General features: G+C 35.5%; 1 protein-coding gene across 6 annotated transcripts in view; it reads left to right on the plus strand.

The window, feature by feature from the left end:
- LOC122399682 (plexin-A4) overlaps positions 1–22,112 on the plus strand; it is an 817,700-nt gene that overhangs the window by 787,433 nt on the left and 8,155 nt on the right. For all 6 annotated transcript variants that reach the window (XM_043400546.1, XM_043400548.1, XM_043400547.1 and 3 more), the window contains 6 exons: positions 5,801–6,532; positions 11,785–11,910; positions 12,075–12,536; positions 13,515–15,190; positions 17,663–17,876; positions 19,580–19,763. In XM_043400546.1, the coding sequence (XP_043256481.1) occupies positions 5,801–6,532; positions 11,785–11,910; positions 12,075–12,536; positions 13,515–15,190; positions 17,663–17,876; positions 19,580–19,763 (3,394 nt within the window). The remainder of the gene's footprint in view (positions 1–5,800; positions 6,533–11,784; positions 11,911–12,074; positions 12,537–13,514; positions 15,191–17,662; positions 17,877–19,579; positions 19,764–22,112) is intronic.

Here is a 22,112-nt window from a genome sequence, read left to right on the forward strand (position 1 = left end):
CATACCCTAAAGTTATTTAACACACTTAATTAGTTTCACTTCCCTACAATCCTCAGTGAGGGATGGGTAAACTTCTGATTTGTTAATAGATTCTCCTCCTATTTTTGAAATCAGTGTATAATCACGAAGCAGAAGAGTCAGAATGTTTATAAGTTACAGAACAGAACTCAGTTACACGCAGAACATTGAAAGTTACGATCAGAACATTTATAAGTTATAGAACAGAACTGAGTTACACGCAGGACATTGAAAGTTACGATCGGAACATTTATAAGTTACAGAACAAAACTCAGTTACAATCAGAACATTTATAAGTTACAAAACAGAACTCAGTTACACGCAGAACATTGAAAGTTACGATCAGAACATTTATAAGTTACAGAACAGAACTCAGTTACAATCAGAACATTGAAAGTTACGATCAGAACATTTATAAGTTACAGAACAGAACTGAGTTACACGCAGAACATTGAAAGTTACAATCAGAACATTTATAAGTTACAGAACAGAACTCAGTTAAAATCAGAACATTGAAAAGTTACACAAGAGCAAGTTACAAGTTACGGTCACAACATTTACAAGTTACAGACCAGAACACTTGACCAGTTACAATAGAACAGAGAACAGTTAGAGATACATAGTATACAAAAGTGTAATAGAACAAATTTTTACCTTTTCACTTCTTAATAAAGGACACTGACTTGCCCATGTAGCGACTGACCTCTGCAAACAACATTTTGGGTCCTTTTGGATGATTACAGAGAAACACCGCTTCGAAGCGACTATTGTACGCTGCACTCATTGTTATTTTTGTCACCTTCAACGCAGATGACAGCCCACACTACTGATTTAACCTCAAAGCATTGAAGTCAAGTGTTGAAACAGTTGAATTAGCAGATTGTTAAACAGATGCGCCGTCTAGTGACAAAATTAAGAACCACACACTCTTGTGGGACAGAGTGTATCTATTTACTACATAACTCGGCTTCTTGTGGGAGCCGATAAAAAGATTAAGAGGTTTAAGAAGTTGAATGGTGACTTTTTCGCTAACCCTGGCTAGCTCGTACGTTATACGAGCTAAACAGTCCGGTATTTCTGGCCTTGTCCGTACGTCGGACGGATTAAACGGCGAAGGGGTTAAACTTCCGCGTTTTCGCGCGAGTCGACTCGTCTTAACCCAGTCAACGAGATTAAACGCCAACGCAGACACCGTGGCGGTTGGTATAAACGAAACACGCCCTGCATTTTTAACGTCGTACGAGCAACCACCGAAAGGTTCCGCGAGGCCAGTTTATCATCCCGGTGATTACTGTTATTCGCCGTTCGGTACCGTGGAAAGGGTCTCGGCCTTTTTATTAGACAAGCGAACGTAATTCCAGCGGGAGGGCGACCTTCCGTCATCGTTCCCGTCGTTTCGCCGTCGGTGAGTGAAAGCTCGTCGGGGACTGAGATTTAATTTGCGACCCTTTAACCGCGACCGCGAACGAGCCTTTTGCGGTGAAGTCCGAGAAAATGAATGCGCCGAACGCACGCCGGCTGGCCGACGCGAACGCGAGAGGAAACGGGCGTCGCGAACGCCGCGAAATGACGGACGTAAATTTTACTTTGTAACGCGCGTTCCGTCTGGCTACCATCTGTCCACGCTTCGGAATTAATCGGTGCAACCTCATTCACCCTTTGCCGGTATGACGAATTCGAATGTTTCGAATCGAGACAGTGGCGCGTTCTGAAATTTAACAACGCGGGTGCGACGGAAACGGGCAATGTTCGGAGATGTTCGATTCTCTTTGACTCTTTGAAGCATAGTTAACCCTCTATGGGCCCGTGTAACTTTCAGGTCACATTTTAATTTATCGAGATTTTACCAAATAATTATAACTTTTTTCATGAGATGGCGCATAAATCTTAATTGTATAACGTTGTCAAGACAACCAATATCAATATTTATGACCGTTGCTAGGCTCATTAACCTGAAATAACAAAGTAAATGATGTGCAAACTGTCCGCAGTAAATATAAGCGAAACCATTTGATCGAATTGATATTACTTGTGCTTCTGTCAGTGATTACGAAACTAAAAATAGTGCACATAATAGCTTTGGTTTCGTATATCAATAACAACTTATTTGTTTGCATTTCAATTTTCAATTTGTTACTGTTTTTTGATGATACAGTTTTGCAACTTTGAGGCCACAATGGGCTATTATGGCAGATTTCGGTACATTTAGAATAAAGCTTGTGCTTTCTCCTGTTTTCAGATTTATTACATTATATACCCAAAATATGAATACAAAATCGCATAGAAATAACAGAGGAATTTTTTTTTCATTTGCATATATAGATTTATAATTGACTGATTTTTCGTTCCCCCAATTTTTTTGAATTTAAAATAAAAATTCGGCCCATAGAGGGTTAACACTATATCTACCACGACTGGTCAGATAACTTAAAATGAAATACAATGAAATTCTTATGAAATAGCCTTGTGGTATAAAAAAAAATTATTTAATAATAAGAATGATTAGTTTTCATATGTCCAGTGAAAACCATTAATAATTGTATTTAATTTTTAGTTTTATAGTAAAAATTGACTGTAAGGTCAAATGATCATTTTTAAGATTTTGTTTAGAATTTCTAGCATACAGTGTTATTTTAACGCCATTTAACTTCACGACTTTTCTTGTACAGTGGATGAAATTTGCATGGGGACACCATGATTTACTAACGTACATTGATCTCAATTAGAAATTTATGTTAGCTACAGTGCTGGACATAAATATTGGCACAGCATGGTTGTGGTGGTACAAATGCTTATAACTACTAAAAATATTGATTTGAAGGAATAGCTTTTTGGCATATTCATGTATTATCTATTTTAGTTTATTACATTACAGAAGCAATAATATATATATACATATATTGATTCACAAAACGATAACAAAAATGTATTTATTGAATATTTTATGGCTGAACAAATGTATTGGCACACATAAATAAAAACATTTAAAAATGACTTGGAATTAGATTGAATTTTAACATTGAAAAACTAACTGGCATTGAATCAACTAACTGTTTTCAAGATATCGTAATTTAAATGAAGGGGTAATTTTTCAAAAACTCTGCTATGTCTCTTTTCGTGTTACAACAGACTACTAACTATTGAAATTACTAAAACTGTAATTACATGAAGTTTCTAAATTATTAGTATTTTCTCCATGATTGAATCACCGTTAAAAGCGGCAACACTTCCTCTTTCAAATGGTTTTTGGTTTATATCGATCTAATTTTCCATTTTGGAAAATTACATCATTTCTCTGAAGAGGTAATTTTTTTAATTTGTCTCTGTCTTCGCCTAATGCATCAGACCTCTCTCTCTCGCGCACATTTACTACGCACTGTTTACTATTTACACGCGAGGTCAATGACCTCGCGCCAATGTCAACAACGAAAAGTAAACAAACGCTTCGAACCTTCGTATCTCCGCAATTAGCCACGCTATCGACTTGAAACAAGTTTCATTTTAAAGGGCTCTCCATTGTCTATCCGATGAATATAACTACTTTTATCATTTATTTTGATATTTACTTTTACACGCTATGCAATTAAGAAGTTTCAGCAATTCCTATTGATTGTGCGCTAAAACTGGATTATAAGTTGTTTATTTAATTGAAAATGAATTTAAATTTATGTACAGGATATTTGCGTAATTCCTAGCCAGTATTTTTTCAAAAATAATCGTTTCCTCTGGAACTAACTGCAGTATCATCTTGAAACAAAATTCGTTTTCAATTTTTAAATTTTCTGTGTTAAGTTTAAGTACTAAGTGTGCACATTTAAAATAAAATTATTACGTTATAAAATAGCCAAACGTAACCTAACATCTCTGAAACTAATAAATCCCCGAAACTACAATTTTATATTTAGACTCCACATTTCCTCTCTTACATTCTTTATAAAATTTATATCGATTGAAAAGGTGTGCCATTCAGAGGTACAACCTATACTAAGTTAGTAGGAATTCATAATCATTAAAATCGGTTAAGTTTGTACTTCAGATCCACCCATTGTAGCAACGTTAACTGTCATGGCGGCTACTGGTAGTTTAAAAAGGAACAAACACTGATACTTCCAAAATTTTTAGTAACGCCACTGTCATTGAATTTATCATTGAATTTATTTCTATTTTCGTCAATATAATTTAAGTAAAATTTGAAAACATTTCTACACGTGGAAAACTAACATGGCAAATAATGTGGTAAGGACCAGGGCCACGTATCCCTTTTGTTCTTGTTACGTCGTGTTTCTGTGCGCCACACTAATGTAATTACACCGTAATTACAGTGCAACTGCTTTACAGAATCATGACAAATGTAATCCGATTACATTGTGCCCAATAGTTAAACACATCTCTTCACAAAACAAACTGTGGTCGACGAGACTGGCTTAAACGTAAACCAGACACTGCAAATTTAAACACTAACTTAACCTCGTGTATGTCGATATTTAAGCCTACCGAAAACATCAGTAGTAACGATAGAAATGTCAGTAAAAAAAATATCCTTCTCTTTGGTTTATTCCAGTCTTGCTACACATAAAAAAAAATGAACATTCGTTGCACGAGGGTGCAATTATCGTCTAGCACCCCCGTGAATACGCCATTGAATCGGGAAAGTCGAAGCAACGGGGGTACAAGCGGCAGAGGGATGGTCCAGAATGGGGCACGTCAACTCGTCGGTGATTATCGGTTAATATTTAATAAATATTGAAGCGAACGACGCGCCATTTGTCTTTCTCCGCGTAGACCGAGGCCACAACCTGGACATCAACCTGACGTGAATATTTAATTCTTTCATACCGCGCGCATCGGTCCACGGTCAGCCGTTTCGATGAATAAACCATATACATAGTGGATTGCGCGAAACCCACGAAAGAAAATAATGCGTCGAGTTCCTCGTTAGCGACGATTCAGGCTGGCGATCTTCGAGTTTGTTCCTGGAGGATTGAATCGAGGAAATTGTTGATTCGATTTGGCGACGGGTCGAGCCGGGGAACGTTCACAGTTGGACGATCGAACATGGAAGCAGGTTACATTTGCGCCCGTAGGGTAACCGCGCGCCGCCTCTCGAAGTACAACAAATTAATTTTCATCCCCAGCCACTGATTTTCCTTCGTCGTAAATTATTAGGTTACGCGGTAAATCCGTTCTAGTCAACTTCGATACTTTATTAGACATTTTAATAGCAAAAGATACTAGAAATTTGATCACAACTGCATAAACTAAAAGCAACAATATGAAAGAAATGGCTATTGTTCATAATTAGAAAAGGAGTTTCTCAACAAGCATATAAATAGAAACGTTACGTTTTCATAACTCAAACGATGTTGTATTGTTAAAGTAGAAGAAAGTTAAAATTGTTTGTTTGATGAGATGCATCTTGAATTATTGATCATTCAAATAGAAACTTCTTTTTATATTTCAAAAGTGAGTTTCAATAAATATATATAACTACTGAACAGCGTACAAAAATTGAAAGACTGAGATGACGCCTCATCAAATAGCTGTGTTCATCGTGCCAGCGTACGCCATGTTTAATCAGTTATAAAATCTCGTCGAATGACTAACGTTTTTCGACGATTAATAAACCAATTTTTCATATCTAGAGATGCCTTCAACATGGCCGATAAAAATATTCGACGGATGACAGTAACTTTATTTAAAATTTTGCAAGTTTTGTTTTATCTAAAAAATTTTGCAATCGACTGGACGACGATCTAATCTGTGCGTCATGTTTCTTCCGTAGGTGGTGGTTGAGAGCTCGACCGTAGCTCAGGAGTACGGGGAGCTAGAGATCGACCTGGGCTCGGTGGTGAACGCGGATCTGCTGTTCGACTCCCAGCTGATGCACCTGTACGTCATGACGAACAAAACGGTCTCCAAGGTCAAGGTGCAAGAATGCTCGGTGTACAAGACCTGCTGGGACTGTCTGGGAGCCAAGGATCCTTATTGCGGCTGGTGCTCGCTGGAGAACAAATGCAACCTGCGCAGCGACTGCCAAGACGCCGCCAAGGATCCGTTGTACTGGATCTCGTACAAAAGCGGTAGATGCATAACGATCACCACGGTCACGCCTGATCAATTGCAACGCACAACCGCCAGGACCCTGGAGCTGGTCATCGAAAATCTGCCCACGCTTCCTGGCCAATTCCGTTGCGCTTTCTCGACCCTGGATAAGACCTTGATCACGAACGCCTCGAGGAAGTCGTTCGGCGTAAACTGCACCACGCCAAGGACCGATCTCCTGCCGTCTATCTCGCAAGGACAGCATCACTTCACCGCGAAACTGTCCGTCAGGATGACCAACGGGCCGGACCTGGTCGCCACGAACTTCACCTTCTTCGACTGCAACACCTACAGCTCGTGCACTCAGTGCGTGTCCTCGAGGTTCCCCTGCGATTGGTGCGTCGACGGGCACAGATGCACCCACGACACCGCTGAGAACTGTCGGAACGATATCCTGGTCACTGGAGTTAGCGTGAGTAGATAATTTGTTTAAGGGGGGAGTCTCATGTGAGACCTCAAAAATATCAATTTTTTTGTACTTCATTTGTTGGAAGTATATATATTTAAGAATGTAGTGTTAAATTTCGAGAGATAGATGTCAAGTATGGTGGATTGTAGAACATTTTTTGTATAGCCCTCGCGGTAATTACCGGGAGTCATTGCTTTGGGTGATTTCCATGTACAGTCCTGACATTACTGTTTCGAAAGGTTTACGACAGGGTCAAAAGACATCTGCTGTTATTAAAAGTTGAAATTTGAGCGTTTTTGTCATCTAGATGCCAATATTCTGGAAGGAATTCTATATGGAGCTGAGATTGATGAGTTTTAAATGCGTTTCTCTCGGAACGTTACTTTCTTAACTGGCGTAGATAAAATCTCAGAAACTATACGTTCGATTGCTTTGAAATTTGTACACATTGTTGCACACACTAACAGTTCGCGCTCGTACCAAAATCAAATTGTTATAATCAGTTTATCATATATTTTTTATTAAAAAGGTGCAAAAGAAACGACGAAATTTTGCAATTTTTACTTTAAGCTTTCATCATTTTGTCAATTTGGTAAACCTACCAAATAAAAATCTTTTTGATTTTTTTGATTTAGTCGACCTTGAGAGCTGTAATAACCTACGCCAGTGTTTAAATACATGTTTATTGCAGACGTGATAACAACATTAAAAGTTGATAAAAATTAATAAAAAAATTATCTTGTACTCCCAAAGGATAGCTAGATAAACTGCAAAAAAGAATCATAGCGTCAGATGTAACATTTCCTTAAAAAAAATTAAGAAAAATGGTTCAATTTTCTCTCATTCACATGTGACTCCCCCCTTAAAGGAATCATTCGTGAAAGTTGCGAAATTTAGCAATTTTCATAAATTTCTTTGAAGCGAATGCTACGTCCAACGTTGCAATTCTTTTTTGGAATTTGTTTAACTACATTTTAGCCATACATTTACATTTTGTCACGCTGTTGAGGCTAACATTTTTGCTAAAAAAATTTTGATTCGACAAATTATCGTCGTACAAGGGTATTCTATTAAAATTGAATAAAACTTCTTCTTTAGTTGAAATATTTTTTACTATTATTTTTTCGTATTAGCAAACATTACATTCTGTAAGTAATTGTACAATTTAATTGTTCGTCAGTTCGATTTAAAATTGTTCTACTTTTATCTATGGAAATGCTAGTTCTACTTGTTACGGATTTACTTTAAAATTGCATTTATTTTCAAATTATAGCAATTATATCTATACTTACATGGAATCATTTTTAGCAATGGTGTAAAAAAGTGGATATTTAACAATTTTCGTGAATTTTTTTAAAGCGAGTACTAAGTCTAACGTTGCCTTTATTTTTTTTAGTTTATTTGAAATCAAATTTTTTTTTCGTCGAAAAATTTAGGCACCTAATTGTATTTTCGTTAAGGAATTTTTTTCTCGAAAGTGCGTAGGATTTCGGGGGCATGTGTAATGACCAAAAATAATTGTAATTGACCCCTGCAACCGAAAATAATTTTTTTAGATCGATTTGAAATTTTTTAATTTTATTTTTTCATAACTTCAAATTTCACCCATTCTCGAATTTTTGTCTAGAAAATGGGTAGGATTTCGGGGGTATGTGTAATGACCAAAAATAATTGTAATTGACCCCTGCAACCGAAAATAATTTTTTTAGATCGATTTGAAATTTTTCAATTTTATTTTTTCATAACTTCAAATTTCACCCATTCTCGAATTTTTTTCTAGAAAATGGGTAGGATTTCGGGGGTATGTGTAATGACCAAAAATAATTGTAATTGACCCCTGCAACCGAAAATAATTTTTTTAGATCGATTTGAAATTTTTCAATTTTATTTTTTCATAACTTCAAATTTCACCCATTCTCGAATTTTTGTCTAGAAAATGGGTAGGATTTCGGGGGTATGTGTAATGACCAAAAATAATTGTAATTGACCCCTGCAACCGAAAATAATTTTTTTAGATCGATTTGAAATTTTTCAATTTTATTTTTTCATAACTTCAAATTTCACCCATTCTCGAATTTTTTTCTAGAAAATGGGTAGGATTTCGGGGGTGTGTCTAATCACCAAAAATGATTGTAATTCACCTCCAAAACTAAAAATATTTTTTCCAGAATGATTCGAAACTTTTTAATTTAATTGTTAATAACTTTTTAACGAAGCCTCCATCAACAAATTTATATTCTTGATTTTCGACTTATTATGGCCTCTAGAATCTCCCATTAAAATTTTTCTCGCGAGTGGCCGAACACCCTGTACAGTTTTTCAAGAAAATGTAAAAAACAATACAATATTCCCTTAAACACTAAACATGGACAAAATTTTTATTCAAAATTTTATATAACGAGTGAAAAAAAACAACTGGTTTTAATTAATCAAAAAATGACAAGATCAACAAAAAATCAGATGATACCATACTATAATGTAAGTAGAAATAAGGAGTTATGGTCAGGCGCGTTAATCAAATTTTTTAAAACAATTTTTCTTATGTTTTGTATTTTCAATTCAATTTCTTACATAGAATATCCATATCGTTATACGTATATTGTATATTTGTTTGCATTTCCATTGTTCATTTCGTTTATTAGTATTTATTGGTAAAGAACGAAGAGTTTCATTACTTTTATCATATTATTGAAAACGGAGTTATAATTCTATATTTTGATCTAGAATTCACTTAGTGTCTAGTCCAGACTATGTTCAATTCGACTGTCTATCGAGCAATGGCGCACTTTTTGCAAAGAAGGTGATTCAACGATCGTGACATCATACGCAAACGTGCAGATTTTTTGTTGCTAAAGAATTAGTATAGTATTGCAGAGGAATAGAACTACTTTCAAAACGATGGAACGCTAAATTCAATATGATCATTCTCAATATGATCGTCTCAGCTACCCCCCATTTCCGGTTCTTACACTATTTACGGGACACCCTGTATTCGAAATTATTTTATTTTTTGAGACACTAATATTAATTGCAAGGAACATATCAAAATCAAGAAAAATTGATTAGTGAAAGGTTTAACTAGATAAGCAGGCAAAGTCTGCTCTTCTGAGTCTGAAAACTACAATTTTTTTAAATACCTCTATGTAGGACAATTTTCAAAAATGACAATTTTGGTACTTGCTGGAACAGAAAATGGTTTACCTGACATATGTACATTTGCACACCATAAAGAATCAAGAAACACTATGTAATCGATACTCGGTGAGAAAGTTGCAATAAACACAGCTAAAGTTCAGAACGACGTGGCAGGTGCAACACGCCTAGATAATTAATATATGTCACTCACGTCTTCTTCGTACGAGGGTTTGTTTACGAAGTAATTAATCAGAAAATAGTTCGGTAAGTCTGTGAAAGGTCTAGTAAAACCGAGAAACCATAAAACAGCTGTTACAGGGGAGTAACAACTAACCTACAACTAGTACCTCGTTCACTAACTTATGTTCGCGCGCAAAAATGGAAAATGTACTGTTTTAAGTACTCTTGCGAACGCTTAAATTTTTACCGACCACCTTAGCTGTTGCTCGCTCGAAGCGATGGTTTCGTAGTTCCGCCATTTTCTTAGACACTTCTTGCACTTTCAAAGCGATTTTCCGAATGATTACTTTAGAAATCCATTAATTAGACAAGTTTTCTTAAATTTAACACGTGGACTTTCAGTTTATGACTTTATCATCGCAGAACATTCTGAAATAGTTATTCTAGGAATCTAATTGTTCACTTTAATAACACAAATTATTTTTGTGGACTTTTACCTTTTACACCATTTCTTTTCTATTTCAAGTTAATAATTTATATTTACACTTTAACTCTATTTTAACAGTTTTGTTTTAACAATTATTTTTTGTTCGATTAAAATAAATTCGAAAGGAATACATACATCTTTTAACAGATATTTTACTTGTTTAGAAATTTTTTAAAATTAGAATTATGAAAGAATTGAAAGCGAAATAAACGTGAAGGAGAAAGCAAATTATAATTTTTTTATGACCATATTATTTTACTAACAATAGCAGGGAAATTCTACGAACTATAAAAAGAATTTAATTACACGTATGCACAAAGTTTTGTTTTAGGGGTAAAATATTTTCCAAAATACTTTTATTAATATTCAAATTAATTTATGATTTCTTTCTCTTAAGTTACAGATAATATTAACATTTTACGTGTATATGATATTTAATTTTTTTGCAAATAACAGCCTAATACTGTAAAAATTTACTATAGTTTGGTCAAGCAAGTGTAATTTTTACTCAACTTTTCTTAAAAATTTTAATGAATACACTTTATTTTATAACTGTTTCTTGGAACAGTAAAAACAACAGTAAAACAAATTCCTGTTATTTGGTAATTAATTGAATATTTGAACAGTTTCGTTCGATGTCTACAGGGTGTCCATTTGAAAACTTTAAATCTAAAAATGTAAAATACAAAAGTTACTCGGTTTCGAGGGGGAAATACAACGATTTTATTTATTTTTTATTTGCTGCACGATTTTAAGGTCATTTGAAGGGCATCCTTGTTTTTTAAATAGAAACCTATTATTATATTTTTATTTATAGAAATTTTATATGAAATATTGTTTTATCAAATTTTATCTTACAAGGATATTTATAAAATAGAAAAACTTGTTAATTTATGAAACTTCTTCATTTTTTTTATGACTGAATGCTGATAAATAACAATATCGCTTTTTCACCTGATTTTTTTACTACTTAAAGAATCACAATAGTTGCTTACATCTCCAAAACATAAACGAAATTTTGAAAAACCACAGTGCTTTTATCTACATGACATGTTTTCAAAATGCTCTCCATTTTATGCTAAGCAATAAGCAATCTGTCGTGAAATTGACTCCTCATGTGTAATTGTTATTGATTTGCTATCATTCAATCCCCCAAAATATAAAGAAGTTTCATAAGTAAACAAATTTGTTATTTCCTTAAAAATATTTTTGTAACAGAAAATTTGAAAGTTTGTTCTATTCTTGAATAGAATAAAAATCTGTAAATAAAAATACAAATTTCCATTTTAAAAAGATCACCCTTCGAATAAGCTTAAAAAAAATGCATCGTTTTCGAGATATTACATAGACGTAAAATTTGCAAATGAACAACCTGCGACAAAATAGTTCGCTGAACGTTTACATCGTCAACCAGGAAGTGCCATTTGGTGACGCAGGACTTTGAATTTTTCAGAGAACGGGACCAAGTTACAGAAGCGGGCCAGCGTTCTGTCCCACCTTGAATGCCACCGAGTCCGCGGAAATCCTAGTGTCTTCCGGCATCAAGCAGTCCATCCGTGTCAAAGTTCACATCATCGGGGTAAGAACGCCGACGTAGAATCCCGCCAACGTCTTTAGCATCGATACCTAACGTTCTCGCGTGTCGTTAGCGAGCCTTTCATTGAGGATCATTGTCACGGAACAGACGAGCGGACAGCTCGCGGGATGATCGACGTCTAACCTCCGTGAAACTTTTTTTTCCAGCAATTCATCGTGCAGACCCGGTTCGTCTGTCAGTTCAACATAGAGGGCCGAGTGACCAGCGTGAACGCTCGGTTATTGGGGGACACGATTTACTGCGAGGACTACGAGTTCTCGTACACGTCACGGGCCCCGAACATCACCGTGCCCTTCGCGGTGATCTGGGGCGGCTCGAAGCCCTTGGACAATCCGCACAACATCCACCTGGTCATATACAGGTGCCGCGACATGGCAGACAATTGCGGGATGTGTCTGGCGCTCGCGACCAAGTACAATTGCGGATGGTGCCAGAGCTCGGACAGGTGCGAGGTAAAGAAGCACTGCGACAACGGCACCGGCATTTGGCTCAACAGCAACGAAACCTGCCCCAATCCCGAGATACACATGTTCGAGCCTGTGATGGGTCCATGGGAAGGTAACACCAACGTCACCATACGCGGCATCAACCTGGGTAAAACATTCTCGGTAAGACGCACCACCTCGAACCTTTCCATTTCTCTGATGTTCGTCCTATAAACATTTATTCAGGGCGTTAGAAAATTATATGGATCGATGAAAAACTGTTCGAAAAAAAAAAGTTGACCTTGACTAATTTTTTCAAGGTCAACAAATCAAGCATTCTCTCAAGTTCCTTTTTTCAACTTTGTTCCATGTGATCGGTAGAATACGTAGCGATTATATACAAATTTGACCTTGAGAGAACTGTCCAAGGTCAATTTTACAAGAGTGTAGAATAATAGTGTTCATTTTTTAAATTAGCCATATATACCATGGAAAGTATAAAAATCTGATAATTTCACGACATCTACCTTTCCATTTCTCTGATGTTCGTCCTATAAACATTTATTCAGGGCGTTAGAATATTATATGGATCGATGAAAAACTGTTGAAAAAAAAAAGTTGACCTTGACTAATTTTTTCAAGGTCAACAAATCAAGCGTTCTCTCAAGTTCCTTTTTTCAACTTTGTTCCGTTTGATCGGTAGAATACGTAGCGATTATATACAAATTTGACCTTGAGAGAACTGTCCAAGGTCAATTTTACAAGAGTGTAGAATAATAGTGTTCATTTTTAAAACTAGCCATATATACCATGGAAAGTATAAAAATCTGATAATTCCAGGACATCTACCTTTCCATTTCTCTGATGTTCGTCCTATAAACATTTATTCAGGGCGTTAGAAAATTATATGGATCGATGAAAAACTGTTGAAAAAAAAAAGTTGACCTTGACTAATTTTTTCAAGGTCAACAAATCAAGCATTCTCTCAAGTTCCTTTTTCAACTTTGTTCCGTGTGGTCGGTAGAATACGTAGCGATTATATACAAATTTGACCTTGAGAGAACTGTCCAAGGTCAATTTTACAAGAGTGTAGAATAATAGTGTTCATTTTTTAAATTAGCCATATATACCATGGAAAATATAAAAATCTGATAATTTCAGGACATCTACAAGGGCGTTATGGTCGGAGGGATGCGATGCCTGCCTTACGAGGAACTGTACATGCGAACGAAGCAGATCGTCTGCCGCGTGGACGGGCCAGGCACGATCGAGGGCAAACGTGGTCCGGTGATCGTGGAGATCGAGGACTTCAGAGGTCAGTCCGAGTACAACTTCGAGTTCGTGGACCCGAAGATACTCTCCATATCTCCGGAGTACGGTCCGGTGAGCGGCGGTACGACCATAAGCATCACCGGGAAATATATGAACGCCGGCAGCACCATCGAGGCCTTTATCGACGAGCTACCGTGCTCCATCATCAACGCGGATACGAACTACACCCTCTGCGTGACCAGCGCCAGCGACCGGAAGAGGAACGGCCAGGTGAAGATGACGTTCGACGGTGCGTTCCGGATCTACGACGGGTATTTCAAGTACGTGGACGATCCGACGATCGAGAGCGTGGAGAGCGGCGTGGCGAGCCAGATGAAGATCCCCAAAGGCATACCGGCGGGCGGCATAAAAATGTTGGTGACGGGGAAGAACCTCGACTGTATACAGAGGCCACAGATGTACGTGTACTACGACAAGAAGATGTTCGTTTCTCAGTGCAAGGTGCACAGCCAAGAGACCATGGTCTGCAAGTCGCCGACCATCGAGGTCCCCGACGACGTAGTGTTGGACGGTGAGAAACCGTTACCGTTGGAGTACGGATTCCGCATGGACAACGTAACGGGCGTGCAGAATCTCTCGCAGAGCGGGTTCAATAGCTTCTTGCTCTACCCGAATCCGATCTACGAACAATTCGGCGAGGAAATCAAATACTACAAGAGCGAGTATTTGACCATCAACGGGCTGCACATCGATCGCGCCTGTCAGGAGTCCGACGTCACCGTGCAGATAGGAAACGCGTTCTGCAACGTCACTTCGCTCTCGAGACAGCAGCTCACCTGCAGACCACCTCTCACACAGCCGCCCGCTATTGACTCGGAGGGTCTGCCCAACAAGCAGGAATTACCCGACGTCATAGTGATCGTCGGTGGCACGCTTCGTTATAATATAGGGAAATTAAGCTACGAACTGCCGGCTGGTCTCAACGGACCGTCGAAACCAGCCCTAATCGGCGTGATCGCCGCCATCGTTATCCTGGTATTCGTGTTCATCGCCTTCCTCATCGCTTATCGTCGCAAATCCACCGAGAGCAATCGCGTATTGAAGAACATGCAAGAGCAAATGGACATTCTGGAGCTACGCGTCGCCGCTGAGTGCAAAGAGGCTTTCGCCGAGCTGCAAACAGAAATGACCGACTTAACCGGTGATCTGACCAGCGGCGGCATACCGTTCCTCGATTATCGCACTTACGCAATGATGATATTGTTCCCCAGCGACGACAATAGCCCGGTGTTACAATGGGACCGACCGGAACTGGTGCGCAAGGAGAAAGGCCTGCGTCTGTTCGGCCAACTAATAATGAACAAAACTTTTCTGCTTCTGTTCGTACGGACCCTGGAGAGTAATCGATACTTCTCGATGAGGGACAGGGTCAACGTAGCCAGTCTCATCATGGTCACGCTTCAAAGCAAGATGGAGTATTGCACGGATATCCTCAAGACGCTTCTCGCGGAGCTGATAGAGAAGTGCACAGAAGGGAAAAGTCATCCGAAATTGTTCCTCAGACGGTGAGTTTCAATATCTATCTTGACCTATAGGTGGGGAATGGATTTTGTTTAAACTCTGTGCAAATGTTTTTTTCTACTTGAGAATAACTTAAACTTTGATCAGAGAGAAACTTTGTTTAAAAATGACCTTTTTCATAAATGATAGGAAAGAAAAGTTTTTGTGTTACATTTGTGCATAATAAGGAAACAATAATTGTTTAGGGTAGTATACGAGTCTAAATACTGAAAAGTTGAAGCATTTTTCGAATTTTATAACACGTAAACTATTTAACACTTTACCGACCGGTAGCGGTTGATTAATCGGCTATCGGTCGGTAAACGTCGGCCGGTAAAACAGTCGATTAATAGGCTATCGGTCGGTAAAGTGTTAATATTTCTCAAAGTGTATATAAATGAGAATAATACATTTTTGGGCATACTATTTATTTTCATATTATAGTAAACAAAAGAACAAGAAACATGGTAAAAATGAAATTTTTAATTTTAAATAGCAGTCATTTTGTTGTAATTTATAATTTTCAAATTACAATTGGACAATAATAAAAATGTTAGGTATTATAATGCAATATAATTAATATTTTTCAATTATTCTTTTTTAATTTAATTCTCTGAAAAATTAGCTTTTAATGTGTTCGTAAATTAAAATGAGAAAATAATTACGAAAGTTAAAACTACACATTATACAATATCCTTAGTTTTCAAAACTGCGCCCTGGTCATCCATTTTAACTTACATGACTATAGCTACAACCTATAAAACTATACAAAATTAGCAAATGTAAGAAGACATATCTTCGATATTTTCATACAAATTTAAATTAAAATTTTCCAATTTTATGTTTGACCGTACCTCCCCCTTCTCTTAAGAAGCTTGAAATCAGTAATGAGATATTTCAATTGTGAAAATCTGTGCTGACGTTTGTAGCTCGATCCTAACGCCGACAACGAAGCAAACGCGATAGATTCAGATTAGATTAGAGATTCTTGTACCGTTGAACAGTTCATGGGTCAGTTCTTACAGCATCGTGGGTCACTGCTTGACTCAGGGGGCATAGGTTGATGACCATTGGCGTAGCACGCTGCAAAATAATTAAATATTCCACGTCTCGAAGAATTCTTTTTAGCATCTAAGTGGACAGTGGTGAATATCATTTATTATTTGACAGAATTAAATTTAAACATCTGTATTGCAATTTTAATTTAATAACAAATATTCTACGAATTCACGACTTCCATGTTTCATCGCAAATGTGATATAATAAAAGTTGGATACATGCACGAAAATTGGGATTCCAAACCAAGCGTTTATGGAGTAGATAGATCGATTCTAATTATAAAGATCACACAGTCGACTATCGAACATTGAAAAGGACAATTTCCCCTCAGTGGTGGGGATGAACACCGGATGTTTATACTGAATAGATCAGTTCAGGCATATATCGAATATTTACCGTATATTGTGCAACAAAAATATTATTTTAGATGTTCTTCACTCCAACGTTTCTTTTAGGAACCATAGTATTCCATTAATGCCAAACTATGCATTTATAATGCTTTCTTTTATCAAAGTTTTATTAATTTTCACGAAAGACAGAGATCAATTGAATTTATTTTAACACTTTACCGACCGGTAACGGTTGATAAATCGGCTATCGGTCGGTAAGCGTTGGCCGGTAAAACAGTTGATTGATAGGCTCTCCGCCGGTAAGCGTTGGTCGGTAAAACAGTCGATTAACAGGCTATCGGTCGGTAATGTGTTAAGAAATTGGTTATTTTGTATTCAAATGTAGCCTCAACCACGACTGGTCTTCCTTTTCTTTTTGCAATACTTGCCCACGAAAATTCATTGCTCGAAACACATTTCAGAACGGAAGGTGTCGCTGAAAAGATGTTGTTTTACTGTATATTGTGCAACAAAAATATTATTTTAGATGTTCTTCACTCCAACGTTTCTTTTAGGAACCATCGTATTCCATTAATGCCAAACTATGCATTTATAATGATTTCTTTTATCAAAGTTTTATTAATTTTCACGAAAGACAGAGATCGATTGAATCTATTTTAAGAAATTGGTTATTTTGTATTGAAATGTAGCCTCAACCACGACTGGTCTTCCTTTTCTTTTTGCAATATTTGCCCACGAAAATTAATTGCTCGAAACACATTTCAGAACGGAAAGTGTCGCTGAAAAGATGTTGTTTTACTGTATATTGTGCAACAAAAATATTATTTTAGATGTTCTTCACTCCAACATTTCTTTTAGGAACCATAGTATTCTATTAATGCCAAACTATGCATTTATAATGCATTCTTTTATCAAAGTTTTATTAATTTTCACGAAAGACAGAGATCGATTGAATTTATTTTAAGAAATTGGTTATTTTGTATTCAAAGGTAGCTTCAACCACGACTGGTCTTCCTTTTTTTTTGCAATATTTGTCCACGAAAATTAATTGCTCGAAACGCATTTCAGAACGGAAAGTGTCGCTGAAAAGATGTTGTCAGCCTGGTTCACCTTCCTTTTGTACAAATTCATGCGAGAATGCGCCGGAGAACCATTATACGTGTTGTTTCGCGCGGTGAAACAACAGGTTGATAAGGGTCCCGTTGACGCCATCACGTCTGAAGCACGGTACTCCTTGTCGGAGGAGAAACTGATCAGACAGTCCATCGACTTCAAGCCTATGGTAAGAACGCTCATTCTAAGACATAGTGTGTTTTAAGGGGTCTGGTACCTCTAGCGGTATGGAAAACGAGGCATTTTTTTAAGCAATACTGAAGATAAAGTAAGCATTCAATTATCCTGAAACTCTGCACTGTATTTAGGTATAACAAATGTTGAAAAAAACCCTTGGCAATGTTTAAAAAATATTTATGATTAAGCCTACACAGCGCCATGTTCCCGAGCCACTTCTTGTTTTGATGCCCAGCTGGTGTGCAGGATTGTGGTAAAATGGTTGTTATGTACAACAAAAACCGAAATATTCCATTAACTATGATAAATGTCCTAGGCATTGACGATGAGACATTTCAATTTATATAAAAATGAACAATGTGGCAGATATTTGAAACTTAAAATCGAATTTTAACACAAAAACGAGTTCTTATTACGAATATTTTGCAGAATTATTTGACAATATTGAAAAAAACGGATCGTCAATGCCTAATAAATATAATAGTAAAGATAACTGTAAATTTTCAAAGCAATTGATTAATTAGAACTGGGGTAATGCTGCACACCGTTTTGTAAAACATAGTTACGAGGAAAATGCATTTAACGAGCTACAGGACGCAGATACACGTCATCGTTTGAGGCTCTAAATTTTCAGCAAAAACATTGTTCCGACACTGAGACCTTTCGCATAATGTTTTTAAGGCTTCAAACTATTATTTAAGCCAAAAAAAAAAAAATCGAATTTTTCAATATTCTAGAGTTACCAGACCCCTTAAGCCCGTGGGAAAGTTCTGTCGATTTCTTATTCGCTCGTTGTAGCAGTAATTTCCAAACATTTTGGGAAACATCCCCCATTTTGGAAAAAGAAAAGAATTTATATTAGACAAAACATTTTTGTCGTATTTATTGCAATTCGTTCAAGATTAAATTATTTTTTATTTAATATTTCTCTCGTTGAATATAAGAAATATTATTTGGAGAAAGCCTGTTTTAAGAATAAATGTTTAGAACAAAACTCTCGTACTAATTATTAAATATTTATATAATTTTGTTTGATTTAATTCGATGATCGATAAAGAAATGAATTACCGCCATTTTTTGTATTTTTCTTCCATTTTTACTTATTTTTATGGTCAATTTTGAGAAGTTACTTGAACAAGTTAAATAAACGAATTCAGAAAATAGTGTCTATGTTTGAAGAAAAAAGCAAATATTTGTCATTTTGTGAAATATTTGTGATTTATTAATCAATGTTAAATGAAAGTATTTTATTGGATAATAATAATAACATAAAAGTAAAATAACTGTTGAACATAATATAATAAAAAAGTATAATAATGTAATGATAGCTTAACTTCTAGAGCAGATTAACATATACTTTCTTACGCTTCGATATTACGCACAAGAAGAAGGAACTAGAACAAACTTTCGCTTATATAGAAGTCGCGAACATCCTTCAATGAATTTTAGCATGAAGGGAGCATTTCTGCAGGCTAAGTAGCTGATTTAGCAGGCTAAGAAATCATGCTACTTTATATTTCAAGCTGCGTGGAATAAATTATCAGAGGAAACCTTCGATCAACGAGTTTTCCCATTCTTTATAAGCATCTCGAGCATCGCATGCGTAGAAACCGACAGAACATTCTCGTGGAACGAACAATTCCTGTGCATCTGCACCTTCGAAACGAATTTTGCAATTCGATGTTCATCTTGCAGACGGTGTACGTGTCAATATCGCAACAAACGGTGTTCGTGGGGGGCATGGATCCGAATACGGAAAATGTGCCGGTTAAGGTCCTGGATTGCGACACGATATCTCAAGTGAAGGAGAAGGCTCTGGACACCATCTACAGAGCCACGCCATACAGCCAGAGGCCCAGGAAGGATGACCTCGATCTTGGTAAGATTTAGAAACCTCAAAAAAAAAATTCCCTAGAAACGAACCATAAACACAAGCATAGTTCGACTCACATTTCCAAGGCACTAAAAAATCACAGGATACCAAGTAATCATTTTTCATAGCATTTTAACATTCTAGAAACGTCTATAAATTTTTCAGTATTATTTTTGTTGCAAATATGTATGATACTTTACATTTCAAAGTTTCTTTTTTTCTTGTCTTTGGTCAACATACCCACATAAAATATTTCAAGGATGTTATATTCTAGTTTTTTCGAGTGTATATCACATTTATAGTAACACTTATGAGCGTATTGTAAAAATACTAATTCATCGTAAAACTTTTAACACTTTACCGACCGGTAGCGGTTGATTAATCGGCTATCGGTCGGTAAGCGTTGGTCGGTAAAGAAGTTGATTAATACGCTATCGGTCGGTAAGTGTTGGCCGGTAAAAAAAGTCGATTAATAGGCTATCGGTCGGTAATGTGTTAAGTATGTGTCAAAATATATGCTACCACCATTAACACAATTGAACAAAAAGGAACTAGATTCGATGTATTAATTGAAATTAACTAAAAGACACATTCACAGATTTGAAAATATAGATGGCAGTAATATTTGATTCGATAATTCATAATTTAAACGTTTAGGTCCAAAAATTGGACTCTTCTTAACAAAATTGGTAATTTGTAAATATAAAAATAAGAGTGTGCAGTGAAGGAAGAACCAACTGAATAAAAATATAAATTCAGGTCCCCTCAGAGATTAAGAAAAGCTTTTTTCGATAATAAGTAGTATTGTTATTACAAAAATCAATATTACAGTGTTTTATCTTGCACCAACTCATCAATAATAGGGCCTAACTACCAGATTGTGTCTCAAACACGACCCCATTAATCGTTTCAACAATTCAATCTAATTATCTACTAATAATCTACCTATTCACTGGAGACTATTCTAGGGATTAATTGTCCCGTCTGAAACAGGATCTAACAGATAAGTCTTACTGGTAGCTTTAACTAACAGATCCCAGATAAAACACAATGATGTAGCAATTTAATTTCAAGCATATTACTTATTATTTCCAAAACATACAAATCGTTTAATTGTCTATATTGGACACGTTTAAGTGAGTGGCATACTATAAAATGAAGTTAAAAAAAATTTTCTTGTAACAAGAAATACACTGCATCACTAATTTATATTTTTAAATAACTGAATCGTCTTGCACTGCTTTATTTTTATATTATGTCTTTTTGGGGCTATCAATTTTACCAAAGAGAGACTAAATTTAGCTGGAAATGTTTAAAAAATGTCTGTGCTTGACATTGATAAAAAGAAATTCTTATCGAAATCATAATTCAAAACTAGTATAATATTTTGTAACAATTTATGAATTTGAATTAAAATACATAATTTAAAAAATGTCTGTGCTTGACATTGATAAAAAGAAATTCTTATCGAAATCATAATTCAAAACTTGTATAATATTTTGTAACAATTTATGAATTTGAATTAAAATACATAATTTAAAAAATGTCTGTGCTTGACATTGATAAAAAGAAATTCTTATCGAAATCATAATTCAAAACTTCTATAATATTTCGTAACAATTTATGAATTTCAATTAAAATACATAATTTAAAAAATGTCTGTGCTTGACATTGATAAAAAGAAATTCTTATCGAAATCATAATTCAAAACTAGTATAATATTTTGTAACAATTTATGAATTTGAAGTAAAATACATAATTTAAAAAATGTCTGTGCTTGACATTGATAAAAAGAAATTCTTATCGAAATCATAATTCAAAACTTGTATAATATTTTGTAACAATTTATGAATTTGAAGTAAAATACATAATTTAAAAAATGTCTGTGCTTGACATTGATAAAAAAAAATTCTTATCGAAATCATAATTCAAAACTTGTATAATATTTTGTAACAATTTATGAATTTGAATTAAAATACATAATTTAACAAATGTCTGTGCTTGACATTGATAAAAAGAAATTCTTATCGAAATCATAATTCAAAACTTGTATAATATTTTGTAACAATTTATGAATTTGAATTAAAATACATAATTTAAAAAATGTCTGTGCTTGACATTGATAAAAAGAAATTCTTATCGAAATCATAATTCAAAACTTGTATAATATTTTGTAACAATTTATGAATTTGATTTAAAATACATAATTTAAAAAATGTCTGTGCTTGACATTGATAAAAGGAAATTCTTATCGAAATCATAATTCAAAATTTTAATTATTGACAAGAATTTGAATTAAAATAAACCTTACTGAATTATTACAATATTTGTAAGTTTGAATGAAAATAAACAAAT

This window comes from Colletes gigas, unplaced genomic scaffold (assembly GCF_013123115.1).
Source record: "Colletes gigas isolate AHSC1104 unplaced genomic scaffold, ASM1312311v1 Colletes_gigas_Sc00014, whole genome shotgun sequence".
Taxonomy (NCBI): Eukaryota; Metazoa; Arthropoda; class Insecta; order Hymenoptera; family Colletidae; genus Colletes; species Colletes gigas.